General features: G+C 40.9%; 1 protein-coding gene across 8 annotated transcripts in view; it reads right to left on the minus strand.

The window, feature by feature from the left end:
* Positions 1-1,116: 1,116 nt before the first annotated feature.
* MTUS1 (microtubule associated scaffold protein 1) overlaps positions 1,117-17,919 on the minus strand; it is a 131,436-nt gene continuing 114,633 nt past the window's right edge. For 7 of the 8 annotated variants that reach the window (XM_087736189.1, XM_087736187.1, XM_087736185.1 and 4 more), the window contains 7 exons: positions 10,271-10,485; positions 9,631-9,736; positions 8,539-8,612; positions 8,339-8,434; positions 5,677-5,793; positions 4,225-4,322; positions 1,117-3,383 (listed from right to left, as the gene is read on the minus strand). In XM_087736189.1, the coding sequence (XP_087592315.1) occupies positions 3,167-3,383; positions 4,225-4,322; positions 5,677-5,793; positions 8,339-8,434; positions 8,539-8,612; positions 9,631-9,736; positions 10,271-10,485 (923 nt within the window). In that variant the 3' untranslated portion in view covers positions 1,117-3,166. Of the gene's footprint in view, positions 3,384-4,224; positions 4,323-5,676; positions 6,624-8,338; positions 8,435-8,538; positions 8,613-9,630; positions 9,737-10,270; positions 10,486-17,919 lie in introns of those variants that run through there. The other variant, XR_015699620.1, reaches the window with a different exon arrangement.

Below are 17,919 nucleotides of genomic sequence, written 5' to 3' on the forward strand. Positions count from 1 at the left end.
CTTATCATTAGAGTTGGAACTACTAGTTAAGGGTGAGTAGCTGAAGCAAATCACTCGTTTAATTGCTTGACAAGCACTAGACCTTTGGCATATATTTATGGTGAGCAGGTTTCTAGCTTTTCCTGGAGGAAACTTTCTGCTAAAGAAATAACCAAAAAACCATGTAAAAGTTAGTGGATCGAACAGAGCCTTTGCTAACACGTGGTATTTAAGTTAAAGCTTGAATTATTAGTACTCAAACGGAGAAAAATATTGAAACAGTACTTACAGATGAACAGAATTATTTAATTGTTTCAGACCAAAAGGACAAACACGAAAGGTATTTCTGTAGTCAGATTTCTATATACCAGGATTTTAAATTCCTTCATAAGAGCATTAAAGATTCTACTTGCAAGAAGTTTAGAGGTGAGGAGTCTCCTGTATTGTGGAGGGAAACCATCGACAAATTAACAGTCTTTGTATTATTTACTATACCGTACTTACTTTTTTTGTACCGGTAGCCTGGAAAAGCTTTTCCCTTCTCGGTTACACGAAGGGGTACGCCATATCTGATCTTCAAACATTTGTATGTGCTCTTCTTGCATGTTTTATTTGAGGCACTAACATTGCAACTAAGATGATAAAGTTCTTACCAGTGGCTAGCAACTGTTCTTGTGACATGACCTGTTCGATTGATAAACTCTATGGGGCTTTTCTCACACAAAACACTTCCCAAATAGGTTGAGTTATAAATCATTTTAATAAGATGAGTCCTGTAGGATGCCTTTACCAGGCATATACACATTGGGTCCCTATATTAAGCCAACTGTACTCAAGTATTTATTACTTAATTCTGTCAAGTTATCTCCATTCTCTTTTTTTGTTTTAAACAGCCAACTCAAACTGAATCGCTAATAATGCCAAGCAAGCTCTGTGTAACTTCTACCTACATTGGAGCAGCAAGGGTAGAGTTCAAGTTTTCTAGGCGTTAGCTGAACATTAATAATTTGTGCAGCAAACCTTCACTATCACTGTTCTGCTGTGCTGAACAGGTACCAAGAGCAGTTTTTAGTACTTGGAGGAAAGTTCCTCCTTAGATTGAGGATTATTTGACTAATACAAGCAGGAGAAAAACTCTTCAATCAGTACAAAAAAATTTATTTCTTAAGCATTCAGCTCAAATACATGTGATCAAATCTCTTTGACCATAGAAAAGAAGAATGTTCCAAGATATTTTACACCAAGTTTTAGCCACAGAGGATTTTCATAGTTAAATCTGAAACCCCTAGAAAACATTTGAAGTACTGACACCACTAACAAGTGGTGTGTACAGTGCCCTAAAGAGGATTAAAAGAGAGCAGGATGTTCCATAGAAATGGCACCCTTAACTTGTATGTTATGGAAAATGAAGTAAATTTAATGATGAAACAGTCAATCACAAGCTTAAGTATATTACAAGTTTACTTACTGTATGAGAGCACTGTTGACAGTCTTGTTTATATGTCCCTGTTCCTCATTACTAGCCAAGATTTTTCAAGTCTTGGGTAAAACGGTTTGAAGTGGTTCTCCAGGTGTGTCCCCTAAACACTTTCCATCCCCTACTGAAAGATACAGGGAAACGCAGCAGCTACAAGTTCCCGTAAGAGTTCCCTGCACAGCTAGCTACCAGCACGAGCGGAACAGTACTCTAAGAGTGCTCCTGGAAGTGGGACTGTAAAACCCGAGCTATTGCAAGCATAGAGAGTGTTTTGTAATACTAATCTGAAGTTGGACCTGTGTTTCCTAGGTCCAATGTAGACACCTTAAACAGGTCTGACCAAGGGTGGAGCAAGGCTACCTCATTACCTTGCTGAAGCTCAGCATGTGACATTTCCAGAAATGCCAACACCCTCAGCCTCCAGGACAATTTTTTTTCCCCTGCTCCACAGAATCTCTGGTACAGGATCTTCTGCCAAATGAACTGGCAAAACACCGATATCCTGCAGTCTAAGGGGGGAGGTATGGCACAATTAGCAAGATAAATACCTGCTGCCACCTTCCCCCTCTTCCTCAGGGGAACTTGGCCAGCCCTGAAGAATGTTAATACAAATGCTAATGCTTAAAAAGGCAAAGTGTGTCACCAGATACATTGGAATTCACAAATTACTTCAGATGATTCTTGAGAACTGAGTTAAGAATGCACCCGATGACAATTATTGCATTTTTCTCTTTGGCTTTCAAATCTGCATCTAGTTTGTCCTCAGCAACGGACAAGCGGTTTTGGGGAAATAACTAATTCCTTTTCAGCAGGTAAGATGATAGATCTAGGCTTCTAAACCTGCAATTCAACTAATAACTTCTGACCTCGAGGGCTACTGTGGTTCTGACTATGACCCTGTTGACTTGAAAGCCAAAATCCACTGTATCCTGCAAAAAACATCTCCTCATAAATGGCAGAGTCATGCACGGATATTAAACCAAGAATCCATGCAAAACATGGCTGCAATTCAGTTTGTTTTTAAAATAAATTCAAAGTTGCATACTCGGGTCAGCCAAGACACTGACGAGTCAGTTGACAAAGCTTTTCATGCCCTTTTTTTACTGAGCTGAAGCCAGAAGGATGAAGGAAACTACCCTATAGTACTAGTGGCAGTTTCTCCTCAGCCCCTGTGGAGGGTACTCTGCTAAAAGCATGCACACTGACACCATCATCAAGGAAGTACAGGTCAATGTATAGTCTTCAGCTTTTATCCTTTATTATGTACACAGCAAAGAAGGCAGCATTAGACACACGGGCAGTGTGTTACATCCATTCCATCCACAGCACGCGCACGCACACACACACACACAGCCTTAAAAAAAGTGTCTGTGATAAGGAACATATTATAAAGGTTGTGATCTTTATCTCTAAGCCCCTGAGCTTTTTCTTATAGTTAGGTGAAAAGGCAACGAACAAGTCTTTCCTTGCTCTGTAAGTGCTTTGTGCAATAATGTCCGCAGAGGGCATTAACAAGTCTTTTTGGGAGGAGCAACAGGGGTGCCTTACTCCCGTATTCTCAGTCTCGTATCGCCATTTTTGCACCAAATAGTTTCCAGTTATGTTTAGTCGTCATAGTCAGCTAATATAGCTCTTGCTCCTGTGATTAAAGTTAGGATCGGTTCTGCAGATCACAAATTAAATGCAATCCCCTCTTTCTCTCAAGAGATGTCATCTCGGTGATACCGTAGGACTAGAGAAATTACCAGAATGTCGTGGGGACTGAAGAGGCATGGATGGAGAACTGGGAGACAGTTTCCTTGGGCTGCATAGGTCGCCATTGTGCAACTTCCATAGAAGTTCTTCGTTTTCCATGGACAGGCGTTTGTTCACTTTTGATTCCTTCTCCAGTGACTCCTGTAAAACAGCTTGCTCCGTAGAAAGTTGCCTGCAAACATAAGATTTACATCAGAACACGTAACTCAAGTTGGAGGCTACAGCATTGAACTTAATTGTTAAAGGTTTGAAATTGCATAAACCCCTGCTTGGCTTATGACTAAATTACTTCCTTAAAATGAGGATCTGGCCTGTTCTCATCCTTGCTGGATTTAAACTGGTAGCTTGCAGAAAGCAGGAGAAAGCCCCAATAAGAAACGTTCCTAAAGACCAGAAAAAGCATCTGAAAAGCCTTGTCCTGCTTACAACGACAGATGCTTTCAAATGGCCGTGCTGGAGCCTTTGGGTCTTGTTGCAGGCTCAGCTCTGCACAGAAGCTGCATTTCTTTAGTTTCCTTCAAACTGGAAGAGTTTGCCCATCCGTTTAAGCAATAGTTGACGTTGAGAGAACCTCAGACCCATTTTATTCACGTTAAATACCGCTATTATTGCTAAATAAAACACACTGGTCTTTTCACTGATATAAATTGGGGACAAATCACTCAACTGAAGTGGTTATAAGTAAAACCAGGTTTAGCTCACAAGCCAGTAATACTTAAAGAGCCAATCTATAATAACATGATATTTCTGAGTTGCTTTTTCTTCCCTGAAATATTGTTTTGGAGCACTGAAGAACATACTGAGCCTTTACCCCCTTATAATCTGTTCCTGCTTGTCCTTCTGCATAGGAATGCACATTTGCGGAGCTACAAGTGGGGAAGAAAGGGGCGTGTTCTTTTGCGGAGTACTACAAAATCCCAGTCGCTAACATTTACACAGAATTTCCTTTCTTGTCACAGGAACACCTTCCCCGGCTTCATAAGAACATCTAAAAGCCCACAGATATTTTTCACCTTGAAAGCTCCATGTGTTTGTCCATCCGAGCTTTTAATTCTTCGTTTTCTTGCTGAACCTTCTTTAATTTATCCATTAAGATTGTGTTGTTCTCCAGCTTTGAAAAAATAAAAGATCAGTTTAAAATAAAACCCATACATGCACTCATCAAGATACTGACTGAGCTATCACAGACGTTCATAATCTGAAGTTTGCAGACCTTGTTACGGTTAAGTGCAAAGACCTAGAGTAACGTGAGACTGGCCTGCTATCACAGCTTAATGTTCCGTAATAGTCAAACAGATCCTCCTTACCTTATCCTTGCATAACGCTGGCATTTTGCCACCTGGGCTCATTAGATGCCAACAAAGGAGGACTGGATAAGGGATCTACTAGTTAACCAGCGCGTTTTAGTAACTTCTGCCAGTGACGGGCAGCAGTTGTAGAAGCTGTTGCGGACAGCAGGCTGTCTAGAAATAACACGCTAATGTGACAAATTCAAGAGCTTCCCTGTGTAAACAGCTCTCCCTGTTGCTCTCCTCATCCCGCTTCATTGCTGCAGGATGTTATCAAAAGTTAAGGGAAAAACAGTGATTAAATGGTTGGATGGTCCGAGGGCTTCTATACTGTGGCCAACATCTGTCAGAAAAGATGAAAGTTTACTAGGAATTTACTAGTAATTGTAGGCCAGGGCAACATACGCTGCTGTACAATACCGAACAACTGACATGAGCATATTCCTTTGTGTCCAAACCTCTTTCTGTACTTCCTCATTAAAATCCTGCTTAAGCACGTGTTGCAGCAGTGTTCAAAGGCCCACGCAGGACAAAGACCCTGTCCTGCCACAAATAAGAACATGCTAAGTAATTACAAGTTCTGCACCCAAAATTGCCTTTTCACGTGGAATTATGTACAGATCAGGAGCAAATCCACACAGCTAAACAAGTAGCTTAAAGATAATAGTGAAAATGTTTGATCTAAGTTAATCAACTCTAGATGAAAACATTTATTCCGTTTCATATTTGATCCCTTCTTGTTTAAGTAGGCCCACTTCCATGTTACTGTTTTCCTGACAGTGCAATCTATCTTCCGTAACTCTCAAGCAAACGTAGCAGGTAAGGATTTTTGATTTGGGGGATGGGGGAGAAGAGAGGGCAGAGGAAAGAAAACGTGGAAGAGGCTCCCAGATAACCCCATACTAACTTAGCAACAGTTTATGCAAACCAGTAGTTGTCTTAAAAGGTTAAAAGGTCATTTACAGCATTTGGTGATTCCTTCCCCTTCTGTACATTACAGCCCAATGCAGATATAACTGTACCTGCAAGGTAAGCAGGTCCCTTCATAACTTCATGTTTCCTTTTAAACAAACAAAAAAATTAATCCTTGCACGTAAGTCTGACCAGCCCGAGTTCATTATCGGAACATAACTCAGAGACACAGTCCAAACCTGCCAGACCCCAAGGAAAACTCACCAGTTTTTCCATCTTCATTAGCTTTACATCCTGCTGGTGGAGTTTCTCATTCTTGATCTCCAGCACTGCTTTCAAACTTTCCAGCTCCTGTTCCAGATACATAATCTGCGGGTTTTTCTGAAAGATTCCACAGAGTTTGCTTAGTACCCCGAATTTCAGGAACAATTTAAGTGTTTCTATGCTATTTAGAAAGAGCAAGAAAATAAATATGGTAACGGCAGTTACTTGTTCTAAGTGAAATCACGCCAGTTTTCAGTACTAAAAAACACCTGCTACCACTTTCTCCTCTGATTTTGTTTGTCCTTTGGTGGAGGCGGACAGTTGCAGTTTTCCTTAGAAGCTGTTCAGAAGAGACTTTACGCACAAACGTGAAAAACCCTTGTGAGTAAAAGGCAGGCACTAAAGCTGTCACAGCAAAACTTGTTTTGCAGGAGTGCCCAAAGGCTCCCTTTAAGGCAAGGAGTTCCAAAATTTATTTCATATTACTCACAACCCATCCCAAGAAGTGATTAGAGTACACATTTGAAGAGTTTTCAGGTGCTGGGGTAATTCAAAAAGCACCAGAAACACAAAGCTATGAACTTGACTGTAGCTGATTTTCCCCGGTTTGAGTCTGAAGGTAGCTGGTTCGTAAGCAGAAATTGAAAATTTTCTTTTTTACATTCTTCTTAAAGCCTAGCAATGCAATTGCACATCAACATCTCTCACTGCTGTACGTCCATGACACATCTACAATATAGCAAGTTAGGACTTTCTTTTTTAGCTGTTTTCTGGGAGGTGGAGGGGAGAGCAGGAGAGGGACAGGGCAGGGTCAGATCTGGTTTCCTCAAGGATCTCTTTTCCAGTGTGAGGGACCATTCAAACACTGCACAGTAGAACATATTCTCTACATTTCACAGGCAAAAGTAAGGAGAAATAAAGCAAGTCTCAGTCCATTTCCAGGTAGCCTGAGCAGAACACAAAACAGAAATGAATCAACAATTAAGTATGTTGTGTAACTAAGTTTGCCTTTAAAAACAAACAAAACTTGTTTTAGTGTATTTGGGTAAGAATACCGGTGTACCGCATTGCGCAACAGCTTCCCTGCCGCATCAGAAACCCCGGAGTCAGCGGGCAATGCCTGCAGTTTGGTGGTGCGCAGTCCCACAAGGAGAGCGCCAGTACATTTCACGGGTAACAAGGGCCTCATCATCTACACGTCTCATTCTCCTGCCTGTTTTTAAGGCCTGTGGCATTAGCGAGTCTTCTTCCATTTCTGCTTTTGAACAGAAGCCTGTGTGAGGGTGAGGTGTGCTGTGCTGCCTCAGAGCAGGAGGCAGACAATCTGAACTTTGTTTCTCCCTTTTGCGGCTTTACACAGAATCTAGGAGCTAGTGAGAAAAATGATCCTGAAAAGTTTAAATGCAGCTTACGGTATGTTCAAAATGTAATTTTTTTTTCTTTCCCTCCTCTGCCCCAATGGTCTTAAAGTGTCTTTTTAAAGTTAAATCTGAGCTACCACATCAGTTACTCATAGAACATGGAGCCAGATAAAAAAAATCTGAAAGGCCACATAAGATTTTAGCAAAAAAGCTGGGAATATCAAGTGACACTACCTAAATAGTACCAGAGAGTTGGGAATGCACCTCTGTCTTCAAAGGGATAATGGGAATTCTGATAGTACAGAATTTGTGTTTAGTACAGAAGAACATACTGGGTCAAATCAGTATTTTTCCATAGAGAAGCCTCAAACTTATGATGTGCCTTATGCTGTCAGAATACAAAGTGTATTTGCAACCATGTAAAGGCATTTGACTGTTGCTCCTTTAAATTAAACCTCTGAGCATGCCTGCATAACACAGTTCAAACTCCCAAGCACAGGGTACAACACGTTCTTTGGTATCATCTCTCCCAACCACAGCAACATACCGTGGTTACAGATTCTTGCGGCAGCTCTGTCCTGCCACTAGAATAAGCAGTAACAGAGGAAAAATAAATTAAATTCCAGTGAAAACTAGGGCAACTTCTACTAGAAGTGTCCTAAAGTGAGTTTTTAAGCATGGAATTTCTCTTCCTGGGATAAGCAGTACTAGTGGTATTCAGGTTATTTCCAGGTAACCTGAAAGATAAGCATGTTTGTGTCTAACCCTCCCACTGCATGAAAAACCTCTCTCAGGGTACATTTCTAACCGACGAGCATCACAGATAACAGCAGCCTTGGGAGGAAAGGCAGGACAAAATAAAAATTTATCTGAAGGATAAATCAGCAACAAGTATGAATCAATATTTGAATAAATGCATTAACGGCTCAAGTACAAGTGAGTTTTGTAGTAGTGATGTAAGCCCACACCAATCATAGCACCATCAAAACATTTAGCGACTCTCTAGAAGAAAGCTATGGTACAAATTTTGCATACACGTAGGTCTTCAATTTAACTTAGGTTATAACTTACACCACTGACTTAGATACTCAACAGCTTTGCAGATTTATATTGGTAAGGTTAACACACAACACTGCAGTGCTTGAGAAAAACTACTGGCAGGCGAGCCATTTACATAAAATATTAATAAGTATGGGAGCCCTATCAGGCTTGATTGCATACCTTTCATATTATGCAATAAAATAAGCCCAGGCTTACAAGATCTGCTCATCTGCATTACTTTTGAAGATTGTATTACTTACAAGATTGGCTTTTTCTTTGGCTATTTGTTTTTGCTCTTCTAATTTCAACTTCTCACTCAGAGAGTCATTTTCACATTTTAATTCATTGATTTTTTTCTGAAATGAAAAGATATGGTATAGTTAGGCCAAGAATACAGTGCACATCTCTAAAGTAGCTCTTAAGTTTTAGACTGTTGCAGTGATCCTAATCCTTAACAAACCTCTAGCAATTCTTGCTTCTCTTTAAAGGAATCTTCAAGCGACTTCCTTTCAGATTCATGGGCACTCTTGAGCTCTGCAACAAATTATTTTTGCAGATTTTTAATACCGCATAAGACATGAAAATTCTTCTTGAAAAGCAGCAGCACGAAAAGCCAGCCAATACACATATGCACAGATGCAGAGTCAATGACAACATGGAAAGAGCATTTATCATCAACTGATTCAAAGCATGTACCGAATATCAGATTTATTGCTGCTTCAGATTTGTTGATTGCCCCCTCGCATATCCATTTCATTAGTTGACAGCCTGTCAATTTTGAAAGCATTCATCTGCATGCAACAAACAGATGAATTGAGCACGAGAGCCACATCTGAAAAAAGCTGAGTTTCTGATGGGGGAAAACAGCAAAAATTGAAATTTTGTCTTCAAAAACCTTCTGGAAAAGCATTTCCTTTCCTACTTTGGAGATGTCACAAAGAAGAGTTTGCTCTTTGACTGCAGTGGAAGCGTTACCAGTTTTAGTGACGCAAAAGTATCACTGGAAACTTGGCTATCAAGTGGAGTTGGAGAGGGGGTGGGAATCATCATCACTTCAATCAGTTAGATGCAATGCCATTTAAAACTGAGCACTCTCACCACCCCCTCCCTGAAAAACAACCTTTGCCCCCGTACACTGTAAACAGCGTGTAATATTTCTCAACATTCCCATGCCAGTCTGGAGAGCACACAACCCTACTTACCCTCAGTTTCAATTTTTAGGTGCTCCTTCTAGAAATAGGGGGGTGGGAGCAATTACTCATTAACTTGAGATTTTGAGGGCAGACTGCAATTCAGACATCTTTTACTGAGAGAAAAAGTCATCTCCACTCTCACGCTGTTTTAGAAGTCTCATTCAACTACAATGGGATCACAGTTATTTCTGTACTTAAAGTGAAACTTGTGCAGTTCCAAAAGGGGGCATTCAGCCAATGTTTTTAAAAATAGCTGACTGCCAAGAACAACGAAATGGACATATTGATGAAAAAGTTTGAATATTTCTGTTTATGACTAGCGGTACTATAGCATATGTACTTGAATACAAAATACTTGCCTGAAAAAGAGGACTCATACTCCTTTTTCAGCTCCTCTACTTTTTCTGAGTGGCTGTTTTCAAGTTCCAGCTTAAAGTTTTCATGTGTGATATTTAAGTTGTCCACCTGCAATATGACAACATGATTGCCCGCCCCCCACGTGTCAACTTAACCCTCATTTAAAGTATTGTTCTAATGGCTTTACGCAGTATATTGAGCGTGTTTTAAATAGCCTAGGTAGCACTTAACAGATGGTCACAGGAAAAGCTAAGCCACATACAACACTTAATAGATGAGAACAGTGCCTTACAGTTTACCACTACCAGCAGGATGATGTATGCATCTGTCACACACGGAGTTGGTGCAAAGCAAGGTCACAGGCCAGGTGTGTCTTTAATAAATCTTAAGCTGCGTCAAATAAACCAGTGGAGCCCCAGAAGTCATTGAAGCTTGCAGAACACAAGGAATCTCCACCATGTTTAAACACAATCTTAAGACCTGAACAGCTTAGTGTAGTAATGTTTTCATAGTTGCAACAAAGTGGAGTTTCACATTAGATAAAATAACCCCGTTATCAATCCAAAAAACAGTATTATCTGAAGGCTTATTTGTAGCAGAAAGCAATTGCTAAAGAACATTTTTACTTCAAATGTCACAAACCTGCTCCTGCAGTTGCGCTTTGTACTTTTCGGCTTCTTCAATGCAGATACTTTGGAGTTTCTCACATTCCGCAGTGTAAAACTGTTTAAGCCTCTCCTCCAGCTCAGCTAAATCATTGTGATGTTGCTGGTTTAACTTCTGCAAAAAGCCTTCATAAGCAACTTGCAGTTCATTCCTGTCTCTCTCCAATTTCTCACAAGCTGCAGAAGTGGTCACTGAAGATGGTTAAAAAAAAAAAAAAGGAGAGAGAGAGAGAAAAAAGTAATTGGATCAAGTTCAATGCTAATTTCATCATCTTCATTACAAGTATTGAAGGTAGTGAACGCTTTGCACAGCAACATGGTTCTAGAAAGACAAATATAATATATCCATGAAATGAGCGCCACCTCCAAGGACACAGGAAAAGATCTTTGCAAAAAAGAATCCAGTGCTTCTTATACTGAGAATTAATTACGTCTAGTTAAGCCAGGAACCCATATGGAAAGCACAAGTGTGACAGTTTGTCATGGCATAGAAGAATGAATGTCTCAGGAGAGACACTGGAGTGCTCCAATAAAAAAAAAATAATTGGATTTGCTACTTCACCTAATTTGATCCCATTTCAGTGGTGTATTTGTCAAGAGTACTTCACTTTTTGATATATAAACCACTTAGCTAAATTTGAAAGTCTTAATATCCTGAAGACCATCCATTCAACGTGCTACTTACACTCAGGTATGCAGCAGAGAAGGAATTCTAGCCTGCCATGGACTGCCCGATACAGAGTGATACAGAACCGCCAATCTGAAATGCACTGCTAATATGCCTATGTCCAAGATATTTAAATAGGCAAGATATAGAATAGTTTCAGGCAGAAAGTGCAGAGTATTAAGAAAACAGAAAGAAATGCTGTGTAATTCTCTTTACGTTTATATTAACACAGGTCGGCTAAGAAGACTGCCTAGGTTTGTCTCCCCATGTTTACAGCTGATTAGAAGGCAAACCAGAAGTTAGTAACTTGTACTTTTGAGTTTGAAATTTAGCATTCCCAACTCCAGCCAGACAGGCCTGAACACGGGTCATCATTTTCCTACTGTTAATACAACTGGAGCAAGCGCCTTATGCAGTTCCAGCTGCACCCAAAGCCCAGTGAAACAGGACCTCGAACACAAGCGTGTGGTCACTGACCTTAAAACTGCTTCTATACAGACTCTAGTGCTTTGGTTTAAAATAAATTAGTCAGATGAGTGTCTACTTAAGAGAAAAATCAACTAAAATGTTAACTTGATCTTGAATCAAATACAGGCGAAGTCATGCATACGTATACTTTATAGCAGCTTGGCACACTGCCCAACAGTATAAACTCTATGTAAAAGCATGGGAAGATTCAACGATTTTTGCACAGGCAGTGCAGGAAATTCTCACCACAGCTGTGTCTGAGCCTTAAGACACATAAATCACAGTATCTTCAAGGACCGATTCCCAGCGCAGTACTGGGCTCGGCTCTACGGAAAGCAGCCTGCCCCAGCAGAGTGCCTCAAGTTACACGTCTGCTGGATTCCCTCTTTGCTATGCCTCATCAAAAGCAAGTGAGTAACTTGATGAATGATACTTGCACTCTCTTTAAGGAAACTGTAAAGAAGTCTTGGCCCTGCTGCCATCACTTGCAACCTGCAGTTGAACTACAAAGTGTAAGAGACTGAGCTGTACTGCACGGAAATCAATCTGCATGCATGTCTACCTGAATCAGTTCTAACAGCAGGCTTAGCTCTGCGCTAGGTCTGTATGAAAGATCTGCTGATCAGAACAGATTTAAGCCAAGCTGTTGATCCCATGACTGGCAACGATGCAACTAAAGGCTCAACTGAAACGTACCACAACCCAGGGAAGTGGTTGAGTCCCCATCCCTGGAGCTATTTAGAAGATGTGTAGATGTGGTACTTAGGGGCATGGTTTAGTGGTGGACTAGGTGGTGCTAGGTTCATGGTTGGACTTGATGATCTTAAAGGTCTTTTCCAACCTAAACGATTCTATGATTCTCTGCAACCCAAACACATCTCAGTCTTCTATACTTTCTATACCACCACCAAGGAAGATTTTTATTTCCCTATCTTTATTCCTTCCACAAACTGCTCTCTTTGGAGGAAAAAAAAAAGAAAAAAAAGAAGGAAGAATTAGCATTCACACTTCTATCATGTCGCACTGGCATAATGTTATTCAATAAATATGCTTGTAATGCCACGTTTTTGGGGACAAGGAAACATCATAGGTAGGGGACATTATTTTATAACGCAAAGAACCAGGCAGTGAGCCAAATGGAGACGTTACACAGCCAACCACATGCAGAACGGATCTGACCATCTATAGCAGAGTAAGAGGGGTACAGCTGAGAGGTAGGCAACTCACATGCCTCATTTAACTGTAGCAAAATGCTTCAAATGATCCACTTTAAAACAAACAGAGGAAGAAGCAAGCATCCAATTCCTTATTTGTAAGGCCAGAGCCATTCATTTGCCTCCATTTAGCTAAAGGAATGTGCTGCCTATCATTGTCTTATCTCTGAATGTCAGCATGCAGAACTTCAGATGATGCAAAACACTTCAGAAAAAAGCAAAGAGCAAACCACGCCCTTTGTCAAAGAAAATAGACACATCAGTTCTCGTTCGGCCAGTTTGTAACATTAGTCTTCTCGTAAATCTGAATTGCAAAGGCAAACAAAAACTTTTAAAACTTGCATTGGCAGTTGAATGTTGTGTTACCTTGAAGGTAACATCCGTCTCCTGCAAAGCTGGAGGCTGCAACGCTTCCTTGCAGATCGCAAGCCTGACTTGAACCCTTGCCATCCAAACAAGGAGCAGCACCACCACACCACCAGTGAGCTCCTGGTATCACGGTGGTGCAAGAAGCTGCGCATGTGAAGCTTCAGCAGAAGCACCAGCCGAAGAACTGTCAATTTGAAATTATGAGAAGTCTCATAAACCAAAATTTGTCCCCATACTCGAGATTCAAGTGTCTGCAGCAAGTATTTTGCACAGCACTATCCATCTCCAGACTGAATCATGTATTTTATGACTGTACACTGCCTTGTTTTAAGAAAGGTACAAGCCATGAAAAAGGCAACTAATTCCTTAGTTTGGCCGCTCATCCCCCGCAAGGGGATGCTGCAAAACTCCTGACTAACAAAGCCTGATGGTTACTCAAGAGTTTTCTCATTGAACTGGTGCTTGATTTTGAGGAAAATTTGTAACTGGAACATGTACTCTTCCAATAGCACACACAAAATCTCTATTTCGATTTCTCATCCACTTCAGAGACACTTGAAGGGCATGCTTCAGTTTTTGTACATGACTACCGTGCTTCCATTCCCTTCTTAAAGTGCTTCCCTCCGCAATTATGCCACACATTATAACAGACCACAGAACGTGAGCAGGAAAACAACAGGAGACAAGTGGTTCAACAGCATTTGAGAGAAAAATCAAGACATACAGATGAAAAGATGCGCTATCCATTTGTCCATTAAGTTTGTTCAATCTCATCTGTAACACTAAAGAATTTTAAGCTTTAAGAATGGAGCATATGCAATGGTGTACTTGGCAGCGAGAAGCAAGATTTACACCTTTATTCAAATAGCAAAGCCATTAATATTTTTCCCCCATTTGGTTGTTGCAGGCTCTCCTCCCAATCATGCAACGCTGCCTCTCCCTGTGTTATTACAACAGGGAACATGATTAATCTGTATTTTTAGGCTTTTTAACACCTGTTTATTACAAACGAAGAGCCTGGTTCTTCTGGGCAGAACCACGACCTCTGGCAATCACAGGACGTTTCTGAGATTTGGTAAGAGCGTAACTTCAGATCAGAAATGCTGTTTTTGACATGTAAAATTACCATTCATCTGCAGTTAGCAATGGCCACTTCCATCTTGGGTATTTCATTGCAAAGCTTTGTATGTGCCAGAACCATAAAATAAATGCCTGCAAGAGAGAAGCGTGGAGAACCAGGCACATGGCAACTCCCTGCAATAGTGTAAACGGCAGCAGATCCAAACCACATGAAGAGTAGCACCAGCTGAAGGAGAGGACTACAAAAGTTGCCTTAGTATCCCCAAGAAATCTATTTAATATTTTCAGTAAAAGTAGCTAAGAGATAAGACCTAACAATTGTGCAGTATCTCCTCCTTACAAAATTTAGTTTTTCTTATTCCAATTAGAAAACTAATATAAATAATCCAATTCAGTCCTTATGACTAAACTGCTTACACAAAAACATTTTTCCACGTACATTCCCCTAGAAGTTGCCATAACCATAGCTCTACGAACATAAAACCTAACAGATCGTTTTTCTGAATCCTGAACTAAATTGTTTTGAAACAAAAGTTATCTTCATGAAATTCTTTAAGTCACTGACTGGTCTAGTTACAATTTATGAAAAGCCATTACTGTTCTGACATTTTGAAACATCGGTCACTAGGACAGTAAACTAGCAGCATTTTAATAGATGTGGGGGGTGCGAGAAGGGGATAATTACCAGAAAACATCAAGTATTTAGCATGGTGTTATGTCACAGCATGTAACACTTTATTGCTCTTTGTATTTCACATTGCAAGATCTATTGTCTATGTTCTGTTGATCAGTAAGTCTACTTTAGACGCAGGGGCTCATTTCCTTCTCCATATAATATTTTCTAAAAAACTGTTATCTAATAATTAATTCATGGTTTTGGCAGATTCTCAATATTGGAAATTCTTCTACCCAAACATGCTTTCAAGTTTATGACCAAGTTTCTCTTGGCGTTACTTCTATAACGAGACTAACAGTACAGGACATTAAACCACATCTCATATTTTTGTTCTGAGACAGGTAGACCAAAAAAGGCATGCTTTAAGCTACATTTAAGTGGGTATGGTTGAATACATATGTATGTGAAGCATTCAGATATCTGCCAGGAAGTAAGTTCCTATCCTCTAACGCTGCAAACACTACCGTGTCAGCAGGCAGGCAAGCGTATGACCTGTGGCTAGTTAGGCCCTGCCCCAAATAATTGATAGGAATGTCTACCTACTATTAAGTATTGTTAAGGATCACCAAAACCTGAAAAACAAATCACGTTCACTCCATCTGTCCGTAAAATACAACTGTCTTTTCTTATCCCAACCTCCAAAACATTTTAAAGGTCATTTATTACTAAAAAATAGCATGAAGGTATTTTGACAAAAATATTGTTTGTCAATCGCAATGCAGCAAATGGAGGGGGGAAGAGAGAGGGGTTAGGCATTTGGCTGGCTGTACGTACATGCAAGCCTCTCCAGCCCACTGAAAAAGGCTCACGAACAGCAATTTTCAAAGGGCCAAGGCGGGCACGGGCTGAGTCAGCTCCGCACCTGCTGTTTTGTAGCAGGACTGAGCTGGATCATGTCCAGCATAGTTGCAAAGAGGCTCCGAAACAGTTTGGAGTGCAATTAATTCAGAGGAGTAGTTTCGTACCTCAAGAAATGTGCAGCTCTGTGCAATTTCTACTTACGTAATTAAACAGGTAACTAGAAATAATTTATGCACTAGCTTGCATCTCAATAAGAAGGGAAACGGGTGACAAACAGGACATCCGTACACGGTCCAGGCTCCCAGAACTGAGGCATTTACATTCAAACCACAAAGTTTAGTCTTTGTGGCTAGAGATTTCAAGGAAATGCAAGTTCAGAACCCGACTGTTAATGGATTTGAACTCCTTTAAAAAAGCCCATCCCCAAGCACATCATCATTGCTAACCCTCACACGTGTTTCCAGCTACCGAGAGCAGAAAGCAGTGCCTGGTAACACTCCTCCCCATGCTCTGCGCAGCCACGTGGTTGCTGCCAAAGGCAGGTTGTGGGATCGTAATGCATATTTAAATCATTAAAGAAAAAGCTATTTTGGTAGAAAGGGTCATACAGAATAGCCCACCAAAATGGACAATTTGACAGCAAGCCAGTTTGGTTTGGCAAGATAAATCAAGGAGCTTGGGAGTGCGCACAATTAAACTTCAAAGCAAGAAATGGAGGAGTCCGAACTGTGCAGGGTGCAAGCTGGAGGAGGCTTCACATTCCTCTCAAACTCAGCAACATGCAGGACACAGACTACACTGAGGTGGGCACGCCTGGTTCCTCTTCCTTGATTGCCTGGTCCCAAACTGCAAACCAACACGCATTAAAAACACAGCAGCTGGGACTCCACAAAACATGTACACATCTCCACATGGCCAGAATAAGATTCAACCTGTACTTAACTTTCTGAGCCAATCTGTGCCTAGATCATACTGCAAATCAAAATTCACAGTACTTGCATCAAAATAGCCTATGGAAGTCTTAAGTTCAGCTATATCCATTTAACAGTGGCAATAGAAAGCTGATTAGCAGGTGTGTATTTAAACAGATTATTTTCAGCTAAAGCTGCCATTAGAAGAATGCTTTTCTCACACCTTGTCAACAAATGAGATCTGGCTGGCTTCATTTATTTATTTAACTTTAAAAAAAAACAAACAACCAAATCTTTTTCAAGCTAGATAGAATTGAAGACCTGTGTGGTTTTCCATTTCTGTGATTAAATCCACTTCCTTTACATGCTGAGGAGAGAAGTACAGACAGGCTAGACGTGTGACGTGGTTAAGACAGAGGAGCTGCATAAAGACAAATGCTTCACTGAAAGCATGGTCTGGAAACCTTACAAAGGGAAGCAAGCCCGAGGCTGCCATTTGGATGCTCCCGCAGAGCTGACCCAGTAAGATCAGCTCCGTGAGGGGAACGGCTGATGACCTCGTCCAGCAGCACGCCGGCCAGCATCGCTGGCTGACAGCTCTGTGCACTCGGGCGTCACAGATCCATCAAGCTCAGTTGCATTTGACGTTTTTTCTAGTTACCGACCTACTGAATGACATATTCTTGCAACGGCAGTCCCACATCTGAGCTCAGCAGGCTGTTAATCAAAGCACAAAGGTAACAAGTTTATGGGAAGATCATTTAAGAGTGAGGCACTCTTAGAAAGAGCTAAGCTTTCAAAAATAAAAAAAAAAAGAAACACAAAACCAAAAACCAAGAAGTGGTAATGGGCAAAAGTGCTAGCTAGCTTTTGGTCTGCCCATCTAAGATAATTTTCCCTCTCCTGGTAAGTGACAAAGAGTACCTAGGTTGATAAAGGAAAAATAATATTGAAGATGCAAGCACATGAAAGAATAGATACTTTCTTGCTCTGATAGCAATCTTTCTGAAGTCATTTTCATGGTAAGGTAAACAAGTGGGTTTGCCCAGAAAATCACACATATGTACACAAAAAAAAAAAATCTAGTTTATAATGTTTATAACACAACTTTGTAGGAATGCAAGAAGCTCATTTCCACACTAAGACTCTAGTTTTGTTGTTGTCACTTTAGGGTGACAGAAGTGCCAGCTGCAGCTGATGGGGGACACGACCCTCCACCCTGCTGCTCCTTCCCCTTTCTCTGTTCCAGTACCAGTGCTCCTGCAGCCACATGCTAAGCCAGGCTAGGCAGCTTTGGCAAAACAGCACTTCAAGCCACTAGTTTTCAGCTGGCTTAGGTCCCCAGGCAGCTCACCCCACGGCTCAGTGCATGGCTGCCTGGGCAGCAGTGCTGGCACAAGGCAGGACAGAGGGACGCAAAGGCAGAGGGAGACCAGGCTC

This window comes from Nipponia nippon, unplaced genomic scaffold (genome assembly GCF_047370975.1).
Source record: "Nipponia nippon isolate SJK-2023a ecotype South Korea unplaced genomic scaffold, ASM4737097v1 scaffold_6, whole genome shotgun sequence".
NCBI classification, from domain to species: Eukaryota; Metazoa; Chordata; class Aves; order Pelecaniformes; family Threskiornithidae; genus Nipponia; species Nipponia nippon.